Source organism: Plecotus auritus (assembly GCF_963455305.1).
Source record: "Plecotus auritus genome assembly, chromosome: 5".
Taxonomy (NCBI): Eukaryota; Metazoa; Chordata; class Mammalia; order Chiroptera; family Vespertilionidae; genus Plecotus; species Plecotus auritus.
In genome coordinates this window covers 121,292,050-121,319,360 of record NC_137776.1, presented here as the reverse complement: position 1 = coordinate 121,319,360, position 27,311 = coordinate 121,292,050, and the positions used below count along the sequence as shown (strand labels likewise).

Sequence of the window (27,311 nt, the reverse complement as noted above, 5' to 3'; positions counted from 1 at the left end):
ACACGTGGTCCAGCGAGGACCTGACTAAATACACTATCCCACTTGGTGAGGGAGCCTGACGCCCTGTGCAAAGTAAGGAGGGCAGCACGGTGCCCAGACTGACACATCTAAAGTTTGTTGGGAGCCCTAACGGGTTTGGCTCTGTGGATAGAGCGTCGGCCTGTGGACTGAAAGGTCCCAGGTTCGATTCCAGTCAAGAGCATGTACCTTGGTTGTGGGCACATCCCCAGTGGGAGGTGTGCAGGAGGCAGCTGATCGATGTTTCTCTCTCTCCGATGTTTCTAACTCTCTGTCGCTCTCCCTTCCTCTCCGTAAAAAAAATCAATAAAATATATTAAAAAATAGTTTGTTGGGAATTTAAAATAGAAAATTAATATTGCAGATTGATGACATCTTCTTAGACCACCTAAAAGAAAACAAAAAAGGAAGTGAATGTGGAAAGAAATGGTTAGAAAATGAAAATTGTGGTGTTCCCTATTTAAGGGCCCTGCCCAGAAAGAAGGTCACTGGAGAACTTTTGGCTCAAGGCTGTTCACCAGACGCCCAGCTCAGCCAGGCCAGCAGCACCCTCGTTTGCCCATGGCCCTCCTGCTCTCTCTACTCACGGCCCTGGTGCTGTTCAGCTCTGGTCCCGGTGAATCTCTGGGCTGTGGCCTGCCTCAGGACCATGCCCTGCTCAGCAGGGAGAACTTAGAGCTTCTGAGCCAAATGAGCACAATCTCCCCTCTCTTCTGTCTGAAGGACAGACAGCACTTCAGATTCCCCCGGGCAACGGTGGAAGGCAGCCAGGTCCAGAAGGCCCAGGCCATCTCTGTCCTCCACGAGATGCTCCAGCAGATCTTCGACCTCTTGCCCACAGAGAACTCCTCTGTCACCTGGAACGCGACCCTCGTGGACCAACTGCGCACAGGACTCCATCGGCAGCTGGGAGACCTGGACACCTGCTGGGCGCGGGAGATGGGAGAGGAGGGATCTGCCCTGGCCATGCAGGGCCCTACCCTGGCCTTGAAGAGGTACTTCCAGGGCATCCGTCTCTACCTGAAGGAGAAGAAATACAGTGACTGCGCCTGGGAAGTTGTCAGAGTGGAAATCATGAGATCCTTCTCCTCAACGAGAGCCTTGCAAGAAAGGCTAAGAAATAACGATGGAGACGTGAGGTCACCTTGAAAGGATTCTCACTGATGAATGTGCTACATCACGTTTGCACATCTTGAGTCAAATCAAAGGCTCTTAGGTCAGCTTTAGTCACAGAATTTATTATGTTTTATTCAGCAAATCTGTTGTCAGGGTATTAAGCAAGAAAATGTTATGAAATTTAGCTCCTGGGATATCAGTCCCTAATAGATTAATGTGGTGATGCTATTTATTTATTTATTTATTTATTTATTGTTTCTTCTTCATTTACTATTTATTATTTCATGTTATCATATTGATATATTTACATAACCAATATTTGCCCTTACTTTGTATTAAAATTTACACCACATGTTTACTGTTTTGGCATTAAACTTGCATTTTGCTTTATTAAATTCTTATCAAAATAATTTCCCGAGTTCTTTTATTCTGAAAAACTAAATCTTTATTTTTTGCCACATAGATCAATTTCAACATACTACTTGTCTATTAAGTCCTCTAGAACAGTTACACCAAATCTCAGAAAATGCCTATCTAAAGCTGGAAACGCATGGAATTGAGAAGAGCCCTGGAAAGCATGGGAGACGTTCACTGGTCATGTCTGAGTTGTTACTGATTTCTGTTCCGTCAACAAGGAGCAGTGGGAAGAAACATCTGAGTCACCTAGAGTGGAGTGGGAAAGGTATATGGTCTTCGTTGGCTGGAAATAAGATCATTAAAGGTACGTGTGGACACATCTGAGAAGTGAGATGAGGAGGTTAGTGGTCATTTTTCACACACTTAACTCTGTGGAATGGGACTGTGTCTCCAGTTTGTCACCCCTCTCATGGCGGTTTTTATCCGTGAAAGAATGGGATTCTGCAGCCCATTCAGCATCCAGAGATTTGGGCTGGATCCTACCTCTATTTAACAGCAGCGGGACTTTGATAAACAATGTAAACTCTCATGGTCCTGGGTTTAATGTGGGGACAATTACAGTTTATTTTGATAGGATTTTTGCCCGAATGAATATTCCTTGTCCTGTTTTGAGTAAATACACACAAAAAGCATAAAGCAGTGCCTGGCAAACATAATCACGATAGAAGGGCGATCCTCAGGCAGGAGCCCAGTGAGCTGGTTGAGGTAGGGCCTAGAAGGCAACACTGGGGAGGCTGCGAGGCCCTGGGCATAACCGGTCTTGTTCCTGTGTTTTTACGCGGGTATTAGTGTCACAGTACATTCAATGAATGAATATTCCTTGTCCTGTTTGCTAGAGATACGTGCAATTTCTGTGCATTATCCTTCTAAAAGTGCTCTTGGAAATTAGTAGAAATTGTTGGTCAATTTTGGACTTCCCAAAGCTGAGCGGTGATGGGTTCCAGGCTGATTGTTTGAAGGCAACAAGGGAAACTCACCTATATGTGGAGTTAAAACCGCAGTAAAGCAAAATGAATTTCCCTCTTCTCTTTGATGGTCTTTACTACTTTCCACATATAACCTTTGAACTCACACACACTTACACTTTAAACATGCCAAAGATGTCTCAGATGCATGTACATGTTATAGATGCCACACACATATATGAGATGCTCATTGGTTGTGGTTTGAAAGGAGTTTGGACCAGTGAACTCAGTCCAGTGGCCACGAAGTGTGGTGGCATCTGCTAGATTGGATGTGGGGGGTGGCCTCTGTTGACGTTCCAGTTGTGTCCCCTTTTGTCAAGAACCCTTTGGGAGTGTTCCAGAACCGGGACTGGGCCTGGAACCCTGGGGGCACAGGCTTCTTCTCTGCTGTTTCCTTGGGGGCAGCGCTGTGCTGCAGACGGAGAACTTTGCCTGGTTTATTCTGCTTCTAACTTCGTTTCATTTCTATAGCGTTGGAATCATATTTGGGAATTACGACATTCAGTGATGCCCATGTGTAGCAATTTTCTTTTTAAAAAGGTCAGGCTAGGGAACCAAATGTTCAGCCCCCAAAAGATTGAGTCTTGTTTTCCCTTTTCTTCCCACTATTCCAAACCAACAGTTAGAAAAGAGACATGAGGAATGGGAATTCTCAGGAGAGATGAAACCATTATCCATCTGTGAGACCTGGAAGGTCAGAGCACAGGGTAGACACCAGGGCTTCAACTGAAAACCAGTAACCACAAACTTGGCTGTGGTAGAAGATTCCAGCATATAAATCCCAACAAATGATTCTGGGCCATGGAATGGCTTCTTAAGAGAGTTCAGGTCACCTGAGGGCCAGAGTTCCTCCACTGTTCACCACCCACTTTCCCCTCTCGGGGCCTCTGGGCCAGGCCTCTCTGTTGCGTTGGATCTGACACAAAAAGAGCCACACTGAGCCTCTGAAATACTCTGATCAGACACGAGTAGATTTGCCCTCAGGGAGCAGAATCCGCTGGGATGGAGCATCCGTGTCAGTGAGAATCTCAGAGTCTGTGCCCTTTTCAGGAAGGGACCGCTGTCTGAAATATCAGTAGAGGACCACGTGCATAAACCCTTGGTATTTGACTTTAACAAACAAACTTCAATTGAAAATGTTTTGATCGACTTTAAAACTGAATAAAATGGAAATACAAGAGGTGTGCATGAAATCAGTGGAGAAAGTCACATGATTATTAGTCAGGTTTGTTGCTTCTTTAGAACGAGAACAGCAAACAGCAGCTTTTGGACTCTGTGGGTCTCTCTGCAGCCATGCAGAGGCAGGAAGGACACGGAGCTCCAACAAGTCAGGTTCTGCTCTTCAACCCGGGGCTCACCCAGCGTTGATCGCATTTCACTTTTCCATAAAGTCCCAGGGACACAGCTGCTGACAGACATGCCACTTCCTAGAGCAGGCCCTTCTCAGTGGTGCCAAGAGGACAGACTCACAGCAGGAAAGCAAAGGAATCAGAACCTGGCCCCTCCCTCCGGATCCTCGCTCTGCTCCTCCACCTGGAGCAAACGAGGAAGGAGCCATGGGCCCTACCCGTAGGTGACAGTGTGAGATATGGTGGAAGAATGATTATTTTGGTGGCAAAATGATGAGGTAATATCTTTGGACAAGTTAAATTCTCTAAGTTTCAGACTCCTTGAGAGAGAACCTGACTCACAAACCTCCGGGAGCTGTCATGATCACCTGGGACAATGTGTGTGAAAACATTTAAAATGGAATAGCTCTGTGCATATGTGGCTCTCACTATTATTGTCATGCATCCTTTGACCTTGAATTTTAATTCCTGGGCAGTAGTCTTGAAAGGGTCTATTCCCAAGGAAGCTTTCACTCAGCCTCCTACAGACTCTCTGCTCCTCCTGCCACTTGACACACCCAGGCTTCCCTGTTCCCAGTTTGGAGAGCTCACCCGGAAGGCACTTCACACAAATAGATTACAAACTTTTATGCTACTCACCCATACGAGATGACATTTTGAAAAAGTCAGTAACACTCTCCAATGAAAAACCATGACTGTATACGTAGCGGAATGCTTACTACAAAATCTTGGCTTAAAACAATTGACGGGAAAAAGATGTTGTAAGGTGAAGTGATGACAGTCACTAGGTCATGAGATACTGCCAAGCCCTAATCGGTTTGGCTCAGTAGATAGAGCATCAGCTGGAGGACTGAAGGGTCCTGGGTTCAATTGCAGTCAAGGGCATGTACCTTGGTTGCGGGCACATCCCCAGTAGAGGTTGTGCAAGAGGCAGCTGATTGATGTTTCTCTCTCATCAATGTTTCTAACTATCCCTCTCCCTTCCTCTCTGTAAAAAAAAAAAAAAAAAAATCAATAAAATATATTAACACAAAATAATAATAACCTGCTTAAAATAGTTAATATCCCAAAAAGCATGCTTTGGGGTAGCAAACTCTTCTACCCTTCAGTATCTACCATATACAGTATACAGGAGGTATACACGTCATTAAACTTAAAAAAAAGATATTGCCAAATACAGCTATTCTTTCCATTGAAAATGAGATAAGCAGGGAAGTAGTAATTTTGAAAATATTACTGATGAGTTTGCTGCCCTTAAAGCCAGGAAATCACAATAAAGTCTGGTTGCGTCAAAAATTAATTATTTCAAATTAATACAAATTTTAAGACTTAATTTTAACCTTTATGATACATTTTTTACCACTTTAACGCTGTGGTGAAATTAGCCATTAATGTGGAAAGCACTATATATTACACACACACACACACACACACACACACACACACACACTTTCTCCCATAAGTCCATAGCTCCTTTAGGTCTCAGCCATGCCCCCAAGACATTCCATGGAGCTTCCTGTCCATAATGCAGATGTTTTCCCCTTTCTCTGAATTCTATAGCAGCCTCAACTAAGACATATGGCATCATTCATTTAGCACCTACAATACACTAGTTGAGACCAGGCCTGAATATTTCACGTTGAAATCCGAAATGACAGAGAGGAAACTGACGTGTACAATGACTTTCAACTCCTTTCTTTCAAAGAAGACATGATACCTCTGCTCAGAAGTAAGAAACACCGATGCAGCATCAAAGAGAAGGGGAATGATTGCCCCATCTAAAAGGCATAGAGTATTAATGAGAGAAAGGAAACAGCAAGAAGTATGATGAGGCTAGAGGAAGAGTATGCTGGTATTTGGTTTCCCACAGCTTGTTGGCCCAAATACATTATTTTAAAATATATTTTCGTTGATTTAAGAGAGGAGGGGAGAGGGAGAGAGAGAAACATCACTGATGAGGGAGAATCACTGATAGGCGGCCTCCTGCATGCCACATACTGGGGATCTATGGAGCTGGCAAGCCCAGCATGTGCCCTTGACCGGAACTGAACCCGGGCCCCTTCAGTCTGCAGGCTGACGCTCTAGCCACTGGGCCAAACCAGCCAGGGAGGCCCAAATACATTTTTAAAGTTAACTAAAAATGACTCACCATTGTCACATGGTTACAAGAAACTGTCCAACATGGCAATACTCTCAACTGAAAACAAGTAATCCCTTTGATAAAAAATACCATCTTCAATAAAACGTTTGTATTGATTTCAGAGAGGAAGGTGGAGGGAGAGAGAGATGGAAACATCAATGATGAGAGAGAATCATTGATTGGCTGCCTCCTGCAAGCCCCACCCAGGGATCTAGCTGCAACCAGGACCTGTGCCCAGACCAGGAATCAAACCAGCGCTGAGCCAGGCAGGCCAGGCTGAAACAAGTCATCGTGAAAATACTAAAGTGTTAGCTTCCACTCCAGCCAAGGCAGTAAAATTACATTAAATCCTAGTTTTGGTACAAATAAAATACAGTTGAAATAAAGTGGAAATTTCATACATGCAGATTTTATAGTATGAATGTTAAAAATTAAAACTTTTAAAATTTTCAGTTAATATTTACTTAATAGTCAGTATATAAGTATTTTAAAAATTCTAATAGAATGATATTTTCATGTTAACATTTTTAAATTTTAAGTTGATTTTAAATCAATATTTAAATATTTTTTAAAGTGTAAGAGAATGCTTGAATAGTTTTTACGTTTAAAATACATTTAAAATATTTCAGGATTTATTTAATACTAAACTAATAAACTATTTCAAAAGTTTAAATAAGTAATGCTTTAATATAGAATTTTTTAAAAATATTAGGCTTCATATTTATATTTAATATTAAAGTATTTTAATATTTATAGTAGCTTCACGAAGAGCCGTTTTAAAGTTCGCACTTTTCCGTATTTTTTTTAACTTTACTCCATGGCTCTCTAAGGTTGTAACGTGGAAACATCACACGAAATGTCCCCAGCGCGGAGCAGTGGCCCGTCCTTCCCGCCTTCCCCGGCTCTGAATCTGGGCGCATCTCGCGCAGAAAGTGCCCCGATTCTGTACAAACCACCCAGCACGCTCTGATTCCAGCCTCTGATCCCGCAGCAAACGGATTCTCGGTAAAAATGGCCTCGCCGGGGTTTCCGCGCAAAAGGAAAGCCCCACGCTCCCGGGGAAGCGCAGCGAAGGCCAGGTTCTGTGCCGGCTTCCTCAGGACTATGGCCGCGGCGAGGCGCCGGCAGAGCTCCGTCCTCAGCAGCGGCGGCCTCCGAAGGGAGGTTTTGCCTTCACTATTAAAGCGGCACAAAGCGGCTCCGCGGGGCCGGGCCGGCTTCTCTGCTCTCAGACCAGACTGATTGAAAACGAATGTTCACCGCTCAGCTTTTCACAAAGGCAACGTCACAAAAGGCCTCCTGCGCGCCCTCTAGCGGCCACCTGGAGAATCGCGCTTTCCAGGGATCCCTAGAAGGAAAGTTGCTGCTAATTTTGCCCGCGACTCCCCCTGGCGGTAGTCCCCGGAATCACTGCAATTCGCAATGGCCCAGATGTGTCTGTGGCTGGTGGCAGGGGTGATGCTGTGCTCCATCCCTGCTGGTTCTCTTGAGGAGGACATACGTTGGCTCGATATAAGAGACAACAAGAAAGTCTTAATTCTTTTGTCACAACTGCAAAGGACCCCCCCTTACTTATGCCTGGCTGACAGAAACGACTTCAAATTTCCTTGGAATTTGGAGACAATCCTCCAAATGAAGAAGACACAACGCGCCTGTTTCCACCATGTGATGATCACGCAGATCTTGTACGTCTTCGCAACAAGGCGCAGCTTTGCTGAATGGGACCACAGCCTCCTCTCTCAACTAATCTCCAGCCTTCATCAGTGCCTGGTGGACCTGGAGGACCAGGCGAAGAAGGAAGGAAATAATTTGGCTTGTCCCAGTTTGGGAATTCTCATCCGCGAGTACTTCCGAAGAATCTATAAGTACCTGAAAGAGAAGAAATACAGCTCCTGTGGCTGGGAGGTCGTTTTAGTGGAAATGATGAGACGCCTTGGAACAATGTAACAATCCTCAAAGCAAAGTCAACAAATTCAGAATAAATTTGTATGGTGACTGGCTCTCTCTCTTCAATTGCAGTGTTTGCGAAGCCTCTAAACAATCTCCACTCACATTCCTGCACCAGCTGAGAAATACCTGAAACCACAATCAAAGGGTTATTATAAAAATGCATTGTACATCATGAATTTACAAATTTATGTTTAGAAAGAGGTACATGATCTGCTATCTTAAATAAACAATTTTATGACATAATTAGAGGCCCAGTGCACGAAATTCATGCACCGGTAGGGTCCCTAGTGGATTGATGCCGACAGCCGGCCGAGTACCTCCTCCCTTCCTCCGGATGCCTATCGAACTTGGGGCCTCCTTCCCTTCCCCTGCCTCCTGGTGCCGCAGTGGTAAAGTGGGTGAGGGGGGAGTTGGGAGGTCCACCTCCATTACCCCAGTCAGCTCCGCCCCCTGGTCAAACTCTCAGATGAATTCTCGGTCCAGGGGACAATTTGTACACTACACTTTTATTATATAGGATATTTTTACTGTTTAATTTTTTGGGAGGGCGGTGGTGGAGGAGGTAGGGGCTATACGCTGTTTCTAAATGACAAATTACACTTTTTTTTTTTTTTAAATGGAAAGGATCTTCAGAATAATGTTTGGTTAAATACATTTGTCAGTTAAGGTCACACTGGCTCTTGTACCTGATCAACAGAAAAATATCCAGACTTTGATCATTATAGAACTTTATTTTGTGTTTGTATAAGAGCACAATGCAAGCATTTCTGATCAGAAGACTCTTAAGTTTGGCTCTTGTGTAAACAATGATTGTAACTCATGGGCACCTTCTATTTGGAAACTTTGCCATACTGAACATGTGTTGCCAAATTTCTGTGGGAAGTTCAGTCTATTCTACCCAGTTGTACAGAGAGAAATGAGGGTAGGTCACCTGGGATGTTTCCACGACTGTACAGGGCAATGTCACTTATGCTCCCAGCAGTGGGGCTGAACCTATCTCAGGTGATGCACTAAGTGCAAAGAGGTGAGAAGTAGACTCTGACCTGGTGATCATGGAACAGGAGACAGAGCACACCTAGGAACAGGAAGGAGATGGAAGTCAGCAGCAGCGTGAGAACTGGGCAGAACAGAGACAGGTAAAGCCTGGACTGGAACAGGCAGGCCCTCAGGAGGGGAACAATGGGAAGGGCCTGCACTGAGTCACCTGTTTCTGCAGATCATCCTGGTTCCGAGGGTGAGAAGATGGAAGTGGATGCTGAGAGCAGAGCTCTCCCACAGAGACGTGGCCAACAGCAGTGTCCCCAGCACAGGGGACACTGACCCCACAGCAGCCTGCTGGGAATTGGAGGGACCACGGTTACTCCAGAGCCAGAGACAAACTTGTTTCAATTGTCAAAAAATTCTACTCTTCAAAACCATTTAAAAGGAATGTTGACTACTTTTCCTTAGAACTTAAAGTCAGTTCTGTGGACTCGGACCACACTGGTGATGTCATACAGAGCAATAGACAGCAGTCCACTGGCATTTGAAGTGGAACTTGGAATCAGTTGTCACCCCACCCTCCCTGCTCAGTGTTCTCATGGGGTGGCCTCTCCTTGGTTCATAAATGTCATGTCCAATTCTATCCTTGTCTTTTAACGGGCCCTTCCAGACCACCCCGTATCTTAAATTCCTTACGGGTTTGACCTTGCATTTGTGGTGCCTTCCAAATAAATCATCGCTCAGATCAATACGGCATAATAGTGGTATAAATAAGTTTAATACAAATAGATTACTGAGAAGGTTGAATTCACCATTTCAAAGATCTTAGAACAATGATTGGACCATAGTTAGCATGCAATAAAATTTTATCATTTACTGTAAAATATCAATATAATTATTATTTAGATTAAGAGCACACTCTTTTAGGATCATCCAATTCCATTTCCCTCAAATCCACATTACTCAAGGTAATCTTCCAGCAGCTGAGTGGATTTATTAACCAGATCAAGCACGTACATCAGGGTCAATATCCACTATGCAGCAGGGAGGGTCCTGCTCCAGCAGTGAGGGTGGTGGTCGCCAGTCTTCTGGGAGCTGGTTGCTGTGAGTCTTCTGTTCTGTCCTCAGAGCTGATCCCATGTGCATTAAATGACAGAAAAATGATGTGGCTGGTCACTGACCCAGGAGGTCCTGCTCTTTGAGCCTCTGGCAGAGGCAGCCCATCCCTGCGTTGGTGTAGCTCAGGGCTGGCTTCCATCCTCCCTCTGCCACAGCACCAGGGACCCCATGTGGCTAGTCAATTCTGCCAGCTTACACTTTGTCCTCTTGTCAGCAGAAGCCCCTCCGTCCTTTCACCTTTATGACATGCAGAATTTATTTGTTCCATTTTTGCCAAAAACAACTGTCAATTTTGCTTTCTGGGAAAGTTGAAATGAGAAAGAAAAAGTCTGAAGTCATGATAATTATAGAAAAAAATGGTGAAGTCCCTTTGACTTTCTTTACTTCCCTTTATATGAACCTCAGGATGAAGTAGAAAATCATGTCAGAGGAGCAACACAGACTATGCCCAGGAAACCAGTGAAATGACTATGTGGTTGTTTACATTTAAAATGAAGCACCATGAATAATTAGGGATGGAAGGCTGTTTCTCCCTGACTTAGCAGCCTGAGCCTCACTGCCCTGCATCCTGAGCATGAGACAGAGGGATGAACAGAGAGCCCAATAGAAACACGCAGACTGAATGAGCAGCTGACGTTCACCAGTTTATGTTCTACAAGTCCACTGAGAGACGTCATTGAATCTCCCGTGCCCAGCTCAGAAATTCTGAGCTTAGTGTGTTCAATAATTTAAAAAGAGAATTCAATAATAAAGCTGCACTTGCCAAAACAAATCATTGGCCTACTGAAGATCAGTTATTGCAAATGAATAACTAATGCCTCCACCCACTTAGAGAAAACAAACGTTTGCTGTCAGCGTTTAGGGCTGTGGACACCAATGACACCTGGGTCCTGGCTCAGGAGAGGAGCAGGTCACCACCAAAAGAAGGGTCCTTCACACACACCCTCCCGGGGGAAGCAGGAGGATCCTGACAGATTCTTTTGTCAACAACGACAGAAGCCCCTCCGCCTGGGGAGGATTCTAAGGACCTCAGGATGGGGTGAGCCTGCCCTCAGGGGGGAGTCCAGGAGAGTTATAGTTGAGGACACTGTCACTCCAGAGGCAAAGGGTTACTAGAGCTGATCTCGGCCTCGTGAATGGGGTGGTGCTGGGAAAATATTACTGTCTTGTTATGAGAATCTGCACACCTACACCCACCAGCAAAGAACCTAGATTCTTGCTGGGGGTACTGGCACAGCCTGAGGAGCCCTAACAACCAGTTACAGACGCTGGAAGGAAATGGCAATGTCTACAGAAGTCCTGACCTAGTGGACCCGAGAAGCATAACCTCGTGGCCCTGCAGGAATGGGTTCCAGAAGAGAAACATCCCCGAAACGCAGTCACTAAAACCTCAGCCTCTGCAGTGAACACAACAGTAAACAAAACTCAGCCCTTGGTTCTAAAGAGCTTATGTACTACACGTGGTCCAGCGAGGACCTGACTAAATACACTATCCCACTTGGTGAGGGAGCCTGACGCCCTGTGCAAAGTAAGGAGGGCAGCACGGTGCCCAGACCGACACATCTAAAGTTTGTTGGGGGCCCTAACCGGTTTGGCTCTGTGGATAGAGCGTCGGCCTGTGGACTGAAAGGTGTGCTGATTGATGTTTCTCTCTCACTGATGTTTCTAACTCTCTGTCGCTCATCCTTCCTCTCTGTAAAAAAATCAATAAAGCCGAAACTGGTTTGGCTCAGTGGATAGAGCGTTGGCCTGCGGACTGAAGGGTCCCAGGATCGATTCCGGTCAAGGGCATGTACCTTGGTTGCGGGCACATCTCCAGTGGGAGGCGTGCAGGAGGCGGCTGATCGATGTTTCTCTCTCATCGATGTTTCTGGCTCTCTATCCCTCTCCCTTCCTCTCTGTGAAATATCAATAAAATATATTAAAAAAAATCAATAAAATATATTAAAAAATAGTTTGTTGGGAATTTAAAATAGAAAATTAATATTGCAGATTGATGACATCTTCTTAGACCACCTAAAAGAAAACAAAAAAGGAAGTGAATGTGGAAAGACATGCTTAGAAAATGAAAATTGTGGTGTTCCCTATTTAAGGGCCCTGCCCAGAAAGAAGGTCATTGGAGAACTTTTGGCTCAAGGCTGTTCACCAGACGCCCAGCTCAGCCAGGCCAGCAGCACCCTTGTTTGCCCATGGCCCTCCTGCTCTCTCTACTCACGGCCCTGGTGCTGTTCAGCTCTGGCCCCGGTGGAGCTCTGGGCTGTGGCCTGCCTCAGGACCACGTCCTGCTCAGCAGGAAGAACTTAGAGCTTCTCAGCCAAATGAGCACAATCTCCCCTCTCTTCTGTCTGAAGGACAGAAAGCACTTCAGATTCCCCCGGGCAACGGTGGATGGCAGCCAGGTCCAGAAGGCCCAGGCCATCTCTGTCCTCCACGAGATGCTCCAGCAGATCTTCGACCTCTTGCCCACAGAGAACTCCTCTGTCACCTGGAACGCGACCCTCGTGGACCAACTGCGCACAGGACTCCATCGGCAGCTGGGAGACCTGGACACCTGCTGGGCGCGGGAGATGGGAGAGGAGGGATCTGCCCTGGCCATGCAGGGCCCTACCCTGGCCTTGAAGAGGTACTTCCAGGGCATCCGTCTCTACCTGAAGGAGAAGAAATACAGTGACTGCGCCTGGGAAGTTGTTAGAGTGGAAATCATGAGATCCTTCTCCTCAATAACAGCCTTGCATGAAAGGCTAAGAAATAACGATGGAGTCGTGGGATCGCCCTGAATGGATTCTCATGGATGAATGTGCCGCATCACCTTTGCCCATATGTCCTGGGTCATGTGCAAAGGCTCTTACATCTGCTTCAGTCACATAATTTATTGAATTTTACTCGGCAAATCTGTTGTCAGAGCATTAAGTGAGAAAATGTTACAAAACTCAGCTCCTGGGTCAACAGTCCCTCATAGGTTACTGCCATAATGGTTATTGTTATTTATTTATTATTTATTCTTTCATCTTACCATATTTATGTATTTATATAACCAATATTTGCTCTTATCTTGTGTTAAAATTTACAAAACATATAACTTTTTTAAGTTATTAAATTTGCATTTTGCTTTGTTTATTCAATTCTTATCACAGAAAACATCTTGAGTTTTTTACTTCTGAAAAGCTAAATCCTTATTTGTTGAATCTATCTCAAAATAGTACACTTTTATTAAGTCCTTTAGAACAGTTCTCCCACTTCTCAGGTGGGACTATCGAAAGCTGGAAACGCATGGAATTGAGAAGAGCCCTGGAAAACGGAAGATGTTCAGTGGTTATGTCAGAATTGTAACCGATTTCTATTCCGTCAGCAAGAGGAGAGGGTAGGAATATCTGGGAGGAGTCTTTAGAGTGAAGCAGAAACGATATCGGGTATTTGTTGGCTGATATTGGCATCTGGTCCTCCTCCTACCACAGTCTCCCAGCCCTGCTTTACTGGATGTATTCACTCCCTTCCCGCCCCGACCTCGCTGCCTCTAGTTCTGTTGTGGTTTCCGCTTCAAGGTTTCTAATCAGAAGAAAAGCCAAAGGGAGACAGCAACTGTTGAGTGGCAGCTCTATGTTCTTCAAAACGGTTGTAGACAGTTCTGTTTCTAGGAGTGTGCTGATGGATGTTTCTGGGCCCTGAGCAAATGCCATTGTTACAATGATGACAGAGAAAGGAATCAGCCAAATTCAGATAGCTGCGTGTGTGCTGTGTGAATATCTCAGGGAGCAGGGAGAGAGACCAATTCGGGAGGATTTCTTGAACCTGTCCCTCAGCTGACCTTGCCAATGCTTCAGTTCACTTGTAAATAAATTGTGCGTAATATTTTAATACATTTTTATTCTTTATCTTTCGCTCCTCTACTCTTCTACTTCATGGACCAGTTTAGAAGGAGAAAAACTTGCCAATTCTCAACTTTTTCCTTTCTTTCATTGCCTATCACCTGTTGAATGGTAGCATCCTTGCTACTTGCTTACAGATTTAATGGAAGTCAACTGTGTTACTTTTAAGTTACAGATAGGTTGTTTGGCCATTTGAGTTCTGCTGGTCTAAACTGTGACCACCTGAGCAGCTGCATTTATGCTTCTCTACCTCCACGTACATTTTAAGGCAAAATTCAGGATGACCGGTGGTTGACCCAGCCAAGTTGACACATAAAATTAACCATCACGCCCTAACTGTTTTGGCTCAGTGGATAGAGCATTGGCCTGCGGACTGAGGGGTCCCAGGTTCGATTCCAGTCAAGGCCATGTACCTTCGTTGTGGGCACATCTCCAGTAGGAGGTGTGCAGGAGGCAGGTGATCGATGTTTCTCTCTCATCGATTTTTCTAACTCTCTATCCCTCTCCCTTCCTCCCTGTAAAAAAGCAATAAAATAAATTTTTTAAAAAAATTAACCATCACAACCACTGTCCTGGAGAAAGGATGCTCTGATTCTCAGTAGTCTCTTAGTTCCAGTGAAGAGGGAAATTCCTAGAATGTTAAGAGCTTAGACTATGGAGTCAGAACTCCTAGATTTTCAAGTATTGCTATGAACTTGGGAAAGCTAATGTCCCTGTGGCTTTGTCTTCTTCTCCATAAAAAGGGGATAATGAAAGGAACAACATCTTCCTCTTTTGTTAACTCATGTGTACTAAGTTAGACAAACAAGACTGACACATGAAGGTGCTTGAGAAACTCCTGTTTTATAAAGGCATGTATTGAAAGAAGTGTTCAGAGGAATGAACCATGAGTTAATATGCTTAGAATAGTGCCTACACCATCGCAGGTGCTCAATAATGTCATTCTCATATTGATTATTTAAATTGATTTTCAGAGATGAAGGGAGAGAGAACAGTATCAATGTGAGAGTGACATATATTGGTTGGGTTCTGCTTGCAAGCTGACTAGCCCGGGGACTGAACTTGCAACCTAGGTACATGCCCTTGAGCTGGAATCAAGCCCTCCACCTTTCCATGGGTGGGTCAACACGAACCACTAAGAGACATCAGTCACTTCTATGTCATCTTGAGTAGTAATTATATTTACTAGCAGATGACCCAAGTTTCTGATGGATTCACTAATCATATGAAATGCACATTGAGAATGAGTATCATCCATGATTTTGCTAGATAGTATTAGTAATTCAGTGTTCTTAGTTAAAGTGAGTCTTTTGTGAGTTGATTGGTGTGATTCCCATTCCTTGTTCCCAACGGATTACATCTGGGAAAAAATGAAACAATAAGCATGTGGCTGGTTTTGCAGAGCTGAAGGTTGGCCACGGGACAAAAGTTCCTCTCCTTTATCCCCCAGCCAGGGCAGACAGCTTGTGCTCTCTCCTTACCCCTACTGTGCCCTTCATCCTCCCCTTTGCTATAAGTTTTGTTACATAGAATTTAGCTAAATTATCGTTTTCTACTCCAAGGTCAGCCATCATGTTCTATTCAAGGCTTCCAACTGGTTAGATGAGGTGGACTCATATTAGGGAGAACAATAGCTTTTCCCAGTCCATCTACTTAATTGTCAATCTCAGACCAAAACACCCTCACAGACACATTCAGAAAGTTTGACCAAGTATCTGGGCACCTCATGGTCCAATCCAATTGAAACTTAAAATTAATCATCGCAAGGATCTAAGATAAAATACTGTAGCGCCCAGTGGATTTCTAAACCTGTATCTCTATAACCCCAGATACTCTGTTGAATTTGGTTATACCATTTCTACCTGACATAAAGGCACATGTGAACATTCTCTGCAACACTGCAAGAGTGATTTAAGGGTTTGTTTATTTATTCATTTTTCTCTTTCTTTTGTTTAAAAAATGTATTGGGGTGACATTGCTTCATAGGATCATATTGGTTTCAGGTGCAGATTTGTTACAAGATCTGTATATTGCACTGTATGCACACCTCCCAAAGTCAAATCCTCTTCTGTCACTATATATTAGGCCCCCTTCACTCCCCCCCTCCCACACTCTTCCCTCTGACAACCCCCACACTACTGTTTGTGTGCACGAGTTTAGTGTAACATCCCACATACGAGATCTCGTGGTGCTCAGCTTTTTCCGCCTCACTTATTTCACGTAGCATAATATTCTCAGGACCCATCCACGTTGTCCCAAATGGCAGAATTTCATCTTTTCCTATTACTATTCCATTGTGTCTACGTACCACGTCTTCTTTAACCAGTTCTCTATTGACGGACACCTTGGTTCTCTCCATGTGTTGGCCACAGTGCATAATGCTGCAATGAGCCCTGACTGGTTTGACTCAGTGGATAGAGCATCAGCCTGCGGACAGAAGGGTCCTGGGTTCGATTCTGATCAAGGGCATGTACCTTGGTTGTGGGCACATCCCCAGCAGAAGTGTGCAGGAGGCACCTAATAGATGTTTCTCTCTCATCGATGTTTCTGACTCTCTGTCCCTTTCCCTTCCTCTCTGTAAAAAATCAATAAAATATATATTTTAAAAAACAATGCTGCAATGAACAAGATTTTGATTTCTCTGGTATATAAGCAAGAGAGGTATTGCTGGGTCATATGGTAGGTAGCTCTATTCTTCATTTTAGGGGAATTCACGCCATTGTTTTTCATAGTGGCTGCAGAAGTCTATATTCCCACCAGCAGTGAATGAGGGTTCCCCCTTTTCCACAGCCTCTCCAACACTTGTTATTACTTGTCTAACAGGTGTGAGGTGGTGTCTCATTGTAGTTGTGATTTGCATTTCCCTAATTGCTAGTGACATTGAACATCTTTTCATATATCTGTTGGATGTTTGTATCTCTTCTTGGGAGAGGTGTCTATTCAGGTTCTGTGTCCATGTTCTAATTGGGTTGTTTGTTTAGTGTTGAGTTTTAGGAGTTCTTTATATAGTTTGGGTATTAAACCTTTGTCGGAGCTATTGTTTGCAAATATTATCTCCTATTTGTTGGTTGCCTCTTTGTTTTGTTGTCAGTTTCTTTTGCTGTGCAGAAGCTGGTTAGTGTGATATAGTCCCATTCATGTATTTTTGCCGTTCCTTCACTTGCCTTTGGAGTCAAGTTCTTAAAATGTTCTCTACAGCCAAGGCCCATACACTTAGTACCTATGCTTTCTTCTATTGATGTTATTGTTTGAGACCTTCTGTTTATTTATTGGATCCCTTTTGAGTAAAGTTTTATTCATGGGGACAAACTGTAATCCAGTCCATTCTTTTACATGTGGCTTTCCATTGATCCCAGAACCTTTTATTGAACAGGTTTTCTTTACTCTAGGGCGTTATATACCAATAATGAATTCTCAGCAAGAAAAACTAAACAAACAATCCAATTTACCATAGTGCCCCCAAAAATTAAGATACCTAGGAATAAATTTAACCAGGGAGGTAAAAGACTTGTACTCAGAAAATCACAGGACATTGAACAAAAGAGCTAGAGGAAGGTATAAATAAGTGGAAGAACATACAGTGTTCATGGATTCATAGAACTAACATCATTAAAATGTCCATACTACTCAGAGTAATCTACAGATTTAATGCAATCCCTATTAAAATACCAACAGCATATTTCACAGATCTAGAAGAAATACTCCAAACATTAAATGGAACAAAAGAACACCTCAAATAGCCACAGCAATATTGGGAAAGAAGAACAAACTGGGAGGAATCACAATACCGGATATCAAGTAAAACTGTAAAGCCACTGTAATCTTAACAGCCTGGGACTGGCACAAGAACAGGCATATAGATCACTGGAACGGAACAGAGACCCCAGAAGTAGACCCATGTGATTACCCACAAATAGTATTTGACAAAGTAGAGAAGATCATACAACAGAGTAAGACAGGCTCTTCAATAAATGGTGTTGGGAAAATTGGACAGCAGTGAGTTACAGAGGGATCAGTGCCTGGCACATTAACCAGAGGAATCTCAGAGCCCACTCTGCAGAGAACTGGCTCTGAGGAAAGGTTCCTGACAAAACACTGCTGTTCTGTGAGTGGTAACAATGAGCTAAATAATCCCTTCTTTCAGCCTCAGAGGCAGACCACCTCTGGGGATGTTATGTGAGGCACAGGAAAACATAAACAAACAGGCAGGAAAGAGGCAGAGGGTGAAGCTGATAAGAAAGGGGACATACCTAGGTTTTCAGCCCTTGAAGATCACAACACTAATTCAAAAGCTCCTTCCTGGGGTAGTAGAAGGGTAGAGTACTTCCCTCAAGCACAGAGTTTAAGAAGGACTCACATCTGAGTCATCAAGATGCACAATACTTCCAGGCAATACTAAAAAATCAATTATTCCAGGACATCCATGATGAACAAAATATCAACATTTCAGAGACACGAAATGACCTTCCACTTGCAAGTCACCGAGAGGCTTACGAAGGGAAGGGTGCAAATATAATCTTAGCAAGTTCCATTCAGTCTACAAAATTCTAACCAAAGAAAGGGAAAAGATCTGACCTGCTAACTGTCCTCTCCAGCCTGTCCACAACCCCAATTTTTATTTTAACAATTTATTCAAGGTGAGGTCCTGTGAAGACATTTCAGTAAAGTGAAATTAAAGAAAAATGATTCACCATTGTCACGTGGTTACAAGAAACTATCCAACATGGCAAAACTCTATACTGAAACAAGTAATCCCTTTTATAAAAAATAATATCTTGCCAAAACCGGTTTGGCTCAGTGGATAGAGCGTCAGCCTGCGGACTGAAGGGTCCCAGGTTCGATTCCGGTCAAGGGCATGTAACTTGGTTGTGGGCACATCCCCAGTAGGAGGTGTGCAAGAGGCAACTGATCGATGTTTCTGACTATCCCTCTTCCTTCCTCTCTGTAAAAAATCAATAATATATATTAAAAAAAAAAAAAGAAAAAAAATAATATCTTAAATAAAACGCTTGTATTGATTTCAGAGAGGAAGGTGGAGGGAGAGAGAGATGGAAACATCAATGATGAGAGAGAATCATTGATCTCCTGCCTCCTGCAAGCCCCACCCAGGAATCTAGCTGCAACCAGGACCTGTGCCCAGACCAGGAATCAAACCAGGACTTCCTGGTTCATAGGCTGATGCTCCAGCGCTGAGCCAGGCAGGCAGGCCAGGCTGAAAACAAGTCATCGTGAAAATACTAAACTGTTAGCTTCCACTCCAGCCAAGGCAGTAAAATTACATTAAGTCCTTGTTTTGGTACAAATAAAATACAGTTGAAATAAAGTGCAAGTTTCATACATGGAGCTTTTATAGCTTGAATGTAAAAAATTAAAACATTTTAAGTTTTCAGTTAATACTCAGTTAATAATCAATATATAAGTATTTTTAAAATTCTAGTAGAAGGATGTCTTAAGATTAAAATATTTTCAATTTTATGTAGAAATTTAAATTAATATTTAAATATTTTTTAAAGTTTAAGACAATGTGTTAATAGTATCTACGTTTAAAATGCATTTACACATTTACAGCAATATTTATTTAATACTAAACTTCTCAAGTATTTTAAAAGTTTAAGTGATGCTTTAAAACGAAATATTTTTAACATTGGGCTTCATATTAATATTTAATATTAAAATATTTTAATATTTTGAGCTGCATCAGGAAGACAAGTTTTAATGCTCGCACTTTCCCGTATTTTTTTTAACTTCACTCCATGGCTCTCTAACGTTGTAACGTGGAAACATCACACGAAAGCGCCAAAGCCCCCACGGAGCCGCCACTCCCGGGGCCTGGCGCCCCAGCTCACCCCACAGCGTCCCCAGCGCGGAGCAGTGGCCCGTCCTTCCCGCCTTCCCGGCTCTGAATCTGGGCGCATCTCGCGCAGAAAGTGCCCCGATTCTGTACAAACCACCCAGCACGCTCTGATTCCAGCCTCTGATCCCGCAGCAAACGGATTCTCGGTAAAAATGGCCTCGCCGGGGTTTCCGCGCAAAAGGAAAGCCCCACGCTCCCGGGGAAGCGCAGCGAAGGCCAGGTTCTGTGCCGGCTTCCTCAGGACTATGGCCGCGGCGAGGCGCCGGCAGAGCTCCGTCCTCAGCAGCGGCGGCCTCCGAAGGGAGGTTTTGCCTTCACTATTAAAGCGGCACAAAGCGGCTCCGCGGGGCCGGGCCGGCTTCTCTGCTCTCAGACCAGACTGATCCAACTTTCCCCAAAAAGCGGCTTCATAAAGGCCTCCTGCGCTCCCTCTGGTGGCCAGCTGGAGAATCGCGCTTTCTAGAAATCCCAAGAAGGAAAGTTGCAGCTACTTGGGCCCGCGACTCCCCCTGGCGGTAGTCCCCTGAATCACTGCAATTCGCAATGGCCCAGATCTCTCTGTGGCTGGTGGCGGGGGCCATGCTCTGCTCCAGCCCTGCTGGTTCTCTTGAGGAGGACTTACTTTGGATCCACAGAGGAGACAACCTGAGTGTCTTCAATCTTTTGAGGCAACTGCAAAAGATCCCCCCTCACTTATGCCTGGGTGACAGAAATGACTTCAAATTTCCTTGGAATAGGGGGACAATCACCCAAATGCAGAAGACACAACACACCTGTTTCCACCATCTGATGATCATGCAGATCTTCAACCTCTTTAGAACACAGCACAGCCTTGCTGCATGGGACCACACCCTCCTCTCTCAACTACTCTCCAGCCTTCATCACAGCCTGGAGGACCTGGAGCAGAGGGAAGGAGAAAATCGGGCTTGTCCCACTTTGGGAATTCATGTCCCGAAGTACTTCCAAAGAATCCATAACTACCTGAGAGAGAAGAAATACAGCGCCTGTGCTTGGGAGGTCGTTAGAGTGGAAATTACACTACGCGTTGGAATCATGTAACAATCCTCACAGGAAAGTCAACCAATTCACAATAACTTTCTATGGTGACTGACTCTCTCTCTTCAATTGCATTGCTTGCTAAGCCCCAAAACAATCTCCACTCACATTTCTGCACCAGCTGAGAAATACCTACAACCCGAATCAGGGGGTTATTTTAAAAATACAATGTACATCATGAATTTACAACATTATGTTTAGAGAGAGAGAGGTACATGATCTGCTTTCTTAAATAAAAAATTTTATGACATCATTTTATTTTTTACTGTTTTTAATTTTTTGGGACAGTGGTAGTGGAGGGGGTAGGTGATATTTGCTGTTTCCAAACTATAAATTCCATCTTTTTTTTTAATTGAAAGGTTCTTCAGGATAATATTTGGTTAAAGACATTTGACAGTGAAGTTCATGGTGGCTCTTGTAACTGATCAACAGAAAACTATCCACACCTTGGTCATTATAGAACTTTATTTTGCGTTTGTAGAAGAGCACAATGCAAGCATTTCTGATCAGAGGACTCTTAAGTTTGGCTCTTTTGTAAACAATGATTGTAGGTCATGGGCACGTTCTATTTAGAAACTTTGCCAACTCAGCGTGTGTAGCCAGATTTCTCTGGGAACTTAATTCTATTCTACCCAGTTGTACAGAGAGAAATGAGGGTAGGTCACCTGGGATGTTTTCAAGGCCAGGACTGTCCTGGGCAATATCACTTATGCTCCCAGCAGTGGGGCTGAACCTATCTCAGGTGATGCACTAAGTGCAAAGAGGTGAGAAGTAGACTCGGACCTGGTGATCATGGAACAGGAGACAGAGCACACCTAGGAGCAGGAAGGAGATGAAAGTCAGCAGCAGTGTGAGAACTGGGCAGAACAGAGACAGGTAAAGCCTGGACTGGAACAGGCAGGCCCTCAGGAGGGGAGCAATGGGAAGGGCCTGCACTGAGTCACCTGTTTCTGCAGATCATCCTGGTTCCGAGGGTGAGAAGATGGAAGTGGATGCTGAGAGCAGAGCTCTCCCACAGAGACGTGGCCAACAGCAGTGTCCCCAGCACAGGGGACACTGACCCCACAGCAGCCTGCTGGGAATTGGAGGGACCACGGTTACTCCAGAGCCAGAGACAAACTTGTTTCAATTGTCAAAAAATTCTACTCTTCAAAACCATTTAAAAGGAATGTTGACTACTTTTCCTTAGAACTTAAAGTCAGTTCTGTGGACTCGGACCACACTGGTGATGTCATACAGAGCAATAGACAGCAGTCCACTGGCATTTGAAGTGGAACTTGGAATCAGTTGTCACCCCACCCTCCCTGCTCAGTGTTCTCATGGGGTGGCCTCTCCTTGGTTCATAAATGTCATGTCCAATTCTATCCTTGTCTTTTAACGGGCCCTTCCAGACCACCCCGTATCTTAAATTCCTTACGGGTTTGACCTTGCATTTGTGGTGCCTTCCAAATAAATCATCGCTCAGATCAATACGGCATAATAGTGGTATAAATAAGTTTAATACAAATAGATTACTGAGAAGGTTGAATTCACCATTTCAAAGATCTTAGAACAATGATTGGACCATAGTTAGCATGCAATAAAATTTTATCATTTACTGTAAAATATCAATATAATTATTATTTAGATTAAGAGCACACTCTTTTAGGATCATCCAATTCCATTTCCCTCAAATCCACATTACTCAAGGTAATCTTCCAGCAGCTGAGTGGATTTATTAACCAGATCAAGCACGTACATCAGGGTCAATATCCACTATGCAGCAGGGAGGGTCCTGCTCCAGCAGTGAGGGTGGTGGTCGCCAGTCTTCTGGGAGCTGGTTGCTGTGAGTCTTCTGTTCTGTCCTCAGAGCTGATCCCATGTGCATTAAATGACAGAAAAATGATGTGGCTGGTCACTGACCCAGGAGGTCCTGCTCTTTGAGCCTCTGGCAGAGGCAGCCCATCCCTGCGTTGGTGTAGCTCAGGGCTGGCTTCCATCCTCCCTCTGCCACAGCACCAGGGACCCCATGTGGCTAGTCAATTCTGCCAGCTTACACTTTGTCCTCTTGTCAGCAGAAGCCCCTCCGTCCTTTCACCTTTATGACATGCAGAATTTATTTGTTCCATTTTTGCCAAAAACAACTGTCAATTTTGCTTTCTGGGAAAGTTGAAATGAGAAAGAAAAAGTCTGAAGTCATGATAATTATAGAAAAAAATGGTGAAGTCCCTTTGACTTTCTTTACTTCCCTTTATATGAACCTCAGGATGAAGTAGAAAATCATGTCAGAGGAGCAACACAGACTATGCCCAGGAAACCAGTGAAATGACTATGTGGTTGTTTACATTTAAAATGAAGCACCATGAATAATTAGGGATGGAAGGCTGTTTCTCCCTGACTTAGCAGCCTGAGCCTCACTGCCCTGCATCCTGAGCATGAGACAGAGGGATGAACAGAGAGCCCAATAGAAACACGCAGACTGAATGAGCAGCTGACGTTCACCAGTTTATGTTCTACAAGTCCACTGAGAGACGTCATTGAATCTCCCGTGCCCAGCTCAGAAATTCTGAGCTTAGTGTGTTCAATAATTTAAAAAGAGAATTCAATAATAAAGCTGCACTTGCCAAAACAAATCATTGGCCTACTGAAGATCAGTTATTGCAAATGAATAACTAATGCCTCCACCCACTTAGAGAAAACAAACGTTTGCTGTCAGCGTTTAGGGCTGTGGACACCAATGACACCTGGGTCCTGGCTCAGGAGAGGAGCAGGTCACCACCAAAAGAAGGGTCCTTCACACACACCCTCCCGGGGGAAGCAGGAGGATCCTGACAGATTCTTTTGTCAACAACGACAGAAGCCCCTCCGCCTGGGGAGGATTCTAAGGACCTCAGGATGGGGTGAGCCTGCCCTCAGGGGGGAGTCCAGGAGAGTTATAGTTGAGGACACTGTCACTCCAGAGGCAAAGGGTTACTAGAGCTGATCTCGGCCTCGTGAATGGGGTGGTGCTGGGAAAATATTACTGTCTTGTTATGAGAATCTGCACACCTACACCCACCAGCAAAGAACCTAGATTCTTGCTGGGGGTACTGGCACAGCCTGAGGAGCCCTAACAACCAGTTACAGACGCTGGAAGGAAATGGCAATGTCTACAGAAGTCCTGACCTAGTGGACCCGAGAAGCATAACCTCGTGGCCCTGCAGGAATGGGTTCCAGAAGAGAAACATCCCCGAAACGCAGTCACTAAAACCTCAGCCTCTGCAGTGAACACAACAGTAAACAAAACTCAGCCCTTGGTTCTAAAGAGCTTATGTACTACACGTGGTCCAGCGAGGACCTGACTAAATACACTATCCCACTTGGTGAGGGAGCCTGACGCCCTGTGCAAAGTAAGGAGGGCAGCACGGTGCCCAGACCGACACATCTAAAGTTTGTTGGGGGCCCTAACCGGTTTGGCTCTGTGGATAGAGCGTCGGCCTGTGGACTGAAAGGTGTGCTGATTGATGTTTCTCTCTCACTGATGTTTCTAACTCTCTGTCGCTCATCCTTCCTCTCTGTAAAAAAATCAATAAAGCCGAAACTGGTTTGGCTCAGTGGATAGAGCGTTGGCCTGCGGACTGAAGGGTCCCAGGATCGATTCCGGTCAAGGGCATGTACCTTGGTTGCGGGCACATCTCCAGTGGGAGGCGTGCAGGAGGCGGCTGATCGATGTTTCTCTCTCATCGATGTTTCTGGCTCTCTATCCCTCTCCCTTCCTCTCTGTGAAATATCAATAAAATATATTAAAAAAAATCAATAAAATATATTAAAAAATAGTTTGTTGGGAATTTAAAATAGAAAATTAATATTGCAGATTGATGACATCTTCTTAGACCACCTAAAAGAAAACAAAAAAGGAAGTGAATGTGGAAAGACATGCTTAGAAAATGAAAATTGTGGTGTTCCCTATTTAAGGGCCCTGCCCAGAAAGAAGGTCATTGGAGAACTTTTGGCTCAAGGCTGTTCACCAGACGCCCAGCTCAGCCAGGCCAGCAGCACCCTTGTTTGCCCATGGCCCTCCTGCTCTCTCTACTCACGGCCCTGGTGCTGTTCAGCTCTGGCCCTGGTGGAGCTCTGGGCTGTGACCTGCCTCAGGACCATGCCCTGCTCAGCAGGGAGAACTTAGAGCTTCTCAGCCAAATGAGCACAATCTCCCCTCTCTTCTGTCTGAAGGACAGAAAGCACTTCAGATTCCCCCGGGCAACGGTGGATGGCAGCCAGGTCCAGAAGGCCCAGGCCATCTCTGTCCTCCACGAGATGCTCCAGCAGATCTTCGACCTCTTGCCCACAGAGAACTCCTCTGTCACCTGGAACGCGACCCTCGTGGACCAACTGCGCACAGGACTCCATCGGCAGCTGGGAGACCTGGACACCTGCTGGGCGCGGGAGATGGGAGAGGAGGGATCTGCCCTGGCCATGCAGGGCCCTACCCTGGCCTTGAAGAGGTACTTCCAGGGCATCCGTCTCTACCTGAAGGAGAAGAAATACAGTGACTGCGCCTGGGAAGTTGTTAGAGTGGAAATCATGAGATCCTTCTCCTCAATAACAGCCTTGCATGAAAGGCTAAGAAATAACGATGGAGTCGTGGGATCGCCCTGAATGGATTCTCATGGATGAATGTGCCGCATCACCTTTGCCCATATGTCCTGGGTCATGTGCAAAGGCTCTTACATCTGCTTCAGTCACATAATTTATTGAATTTTACTCGGCAAATCTGTTGTCAGAGCATTAAGTGAGAAAATGTTACAAAACTCAGCTCCTGGGTCAACAGTCCCTCATAGGTTACTGCCATAATGGTTATTGTTATTTATTTATTATTTATTCTTTCATCTTACCATATTTATGTATTTATATAACCAATATTTGCTCTTATCTTGTGTTAAAATTTACAAAACATATAACTTTTTTAAGTTATTAAATTTGCATTTTGCTTTGTTTATTCAATTCTTATCACAGAAAACATCTTGAGTTTTTTACTTCTGAAAAGCTAAATCCTTATTTGTTGAATCTATCTCAAAATAGTACACTTTTATTAAGTCCTTTAGAACAGTTCTCCCACTTCTCAGGTGGGACTATCGAAAGCTGGAAACGCATGGAATTGAGAAGAGCCCTGGAAAACGGAAGATGTTCAGTGGTTATGTCAGAATTGTAACCGATTTCTATTCCGTCAGCAAGAGGAGAGGGTAGGAATATCTGGGAGGAGTCTTTAGAGTGAAGCAGAAACGATATCGGGTATTTGTTGGCTGATATTGGCATCTGGTCCTCCTCCTACCACAGTCTCCCAGCCCTGCTTTACTGGATGTATTCACTCCCTTCCCGCCCCGACCTCGCTGCCTCTAGTTCTGTTGTGGTTTCCGCTTCAAGGTTTCTAATCAGAAGAAAAGCCAAAGGGAGACAGCAACTGTTGAGTGGCAGCTCTATGTTCTTCAAAACGGTTGTAGACAGTTCTGTTTCTAGGAGTGTGCTGATGGATGTTTCTGGGCCCTGAGCAAATGCCATTGTTACAATGATGACAGAGAAAGGAATCAGCCAAATTCAGATAGCTGCGTGTGTGCTGTGTGAATATCTCAGGGAGCAGGGAGAGAGACCAATTCGGGAGGATTTCTTGAACCTGTCCCTCAGCTGACCTTGCCAATGCTTCAGTTCACTTGTAAATAAATTGTGCGTAATATTTTAATACATTTTTATTCTTTATCTTTCGCTCCTCTACTCTTCTACTTCATGGACCAGTTTAGAAGGAGAAAAACTTGCCAATTCTCAACTTTTTCCTTTCTTTCATTGCCTATCACCTGTTGAATGGTAGCATCCTTGCTACTTGCTTACAGATTTAATGGAAGTCAACTGTGTTACTTTTAAGTTACAGATAGGTTGTTTGGCCATTTGAGTTCTGCTGGTCTAAACTGTGACCACCTGAGCAGCTGCATTTATGCTTCTCTACCTCCACGTACATTTTAAGGCAAAATTCAGGATGACCGGTGGTTGACCCAGCCAAGTTGACACATAAAATTAACCATCACGCCCTAACTGTTTTGGCTCAGTGGATAGAGCATTGGCCTGCGGACTGAGGGGTCCCAGGTTCGATTCCAGTCAAGGCCATGTACCTTCGTTGTGGGCACATCTCCAGTAGGAGGTGTGCAGGAGGCAGGTGATCGATGTTTCTCTCTCATCGATTTTTCTAACTCTCTATCCCTCTCCCTTCCTCCCTGTAAAAAAGCAATAAAATAAATTTTTTAAAAAAATTAACCATCACAACCACTGTCCTGGAGAAAGGATGCTCTGATTCTCAGTAGTCTCTTAGTTCCAGTGAAGAGGGAAATTCCTAGAATGTTAAGAGCTTAGACTATGGAGTCAGAACTCCTAGATTTTCAAGTATTGCTATGAACTTGGGAAAGCTAATGTCCCTGTGGCTTTGTCTTCTTCTCCATAAAAAGGGGATAATGAAAGGAACAACATCTTCCTCTT

General features: G+C 44.4%; 5 protein-coding genes across 5 annotated transcripts; all 5 read left to right on the top strand.

Annotated features, from left to right (window-relative positions):
* Positions 1–465: 465 nt before the first annotated feature.
* LOC308247956 (interferon omega-2-like) lies at positions 466–1,167 on the top strand (the record flags this gene model as incomplete). Its single annotated transcript, XM_080667832.1, has 1 exon — positions 466–1,167. Exon 1 carries the CDS (start codon positions 580–582, stop codon positions 1,165–1,167), a length of 588 nt encoding a protein of 195 aa, XP_080523958.1. The 5' UTR covers positions 466–579.
* Positions 1,168–6,829: 5,662 nt separating this feature from the next.
* LOC308249275 (interferon omega-1-like) lies at positions 6,830–8,053 on the top strand. Its single transcript, XM_080670379.1, has one exon. The coding sequence runs from the start codon at positions 7,428–7,430 to the stop codon at positions 7,950–7,952; it is 525 nt and encodes a 174-aa protein (XP_080526505.1). The 5' UTR covers positions 6,830–7,427; the 3' UTR covers positions 7,953–8,053.
* A 4,176-nt stretch (positions 8,054–12,229) lies between these two features.
* Positions 12,230–14,810, top strand: LOC308249277 (interferon omega-2-like). The gene has a single exon (XM_080670381.1). The coding sequence runs from the start codon at positions 12,245–12,247 to the stop codon at positions 12,830–12,832; it is 588 nt and encodes a 195-aa protein (XP_080526507.1). The 5' UTR covers positions 12,230–12,244; the 3' UTR covers positions 12,833–14,810.
* Positions 14,811–20,318: 5,508 nt separating this feature from the next.
* Positions 20,319–20,834, top strand: LOC308249276 (interferon omega-1-like; the record flags this gene model as incomplete). The annotated part of the gene is made up of 1 exon (XM_080670380.1): positions 20,319–20,834. One exon carries the CDS (start codon positions 20,319–20,321, stop codon positions 20,832–20,834), a length of 516 nt encoding a protein of 171 aa, XP_080526506.1.
* A 4,011-nt stretch (positions 20,835–24,845) lies between these two features.
* LOC308249278 (interferon omega-2-like) lies at positions 24,846–25,578 on the top strand. Its single transcript, XM_080670382.1, has one exon. The coding sequence runs from the start codon at positions 24,861–24,863 to the stop codon at positions 25,446–25,448; it is 588 nt and encodes a 195-aa protein (XP_080526508.1). The 5' UTR covers positions 24,846–24,860; the 3' UTR covers positions 25,449–25,578.
* Positions 25,579–27,311: the final 1,733 nt, after the last annotated feature.

Bases quoted from the DNA above. Each gene is read 5' to 3' on its own strand.
- LOC308249275 (XM_080670379.1), top strand. From the start codon at position 7,428: ATGGCCCAGATGTGTCTGTGGCTGGTGGCAGGGGTGATGCTGTGCTCC.
- LOC308249278 (XM_080670382.1), top strand. From the start codon at position 24,861: ATGGCCCTCCTGCTCTCTCTACTCACGGCCCTGGTGCTGTTCAGCTCT.
- LOC308249277 (XM_080670381.1), top strand. From the start codon at position 12,245: ATGGCCCTCCTGCTCTCTCTACTCACGGCCCTGGTGCTGTTCAGCTCT.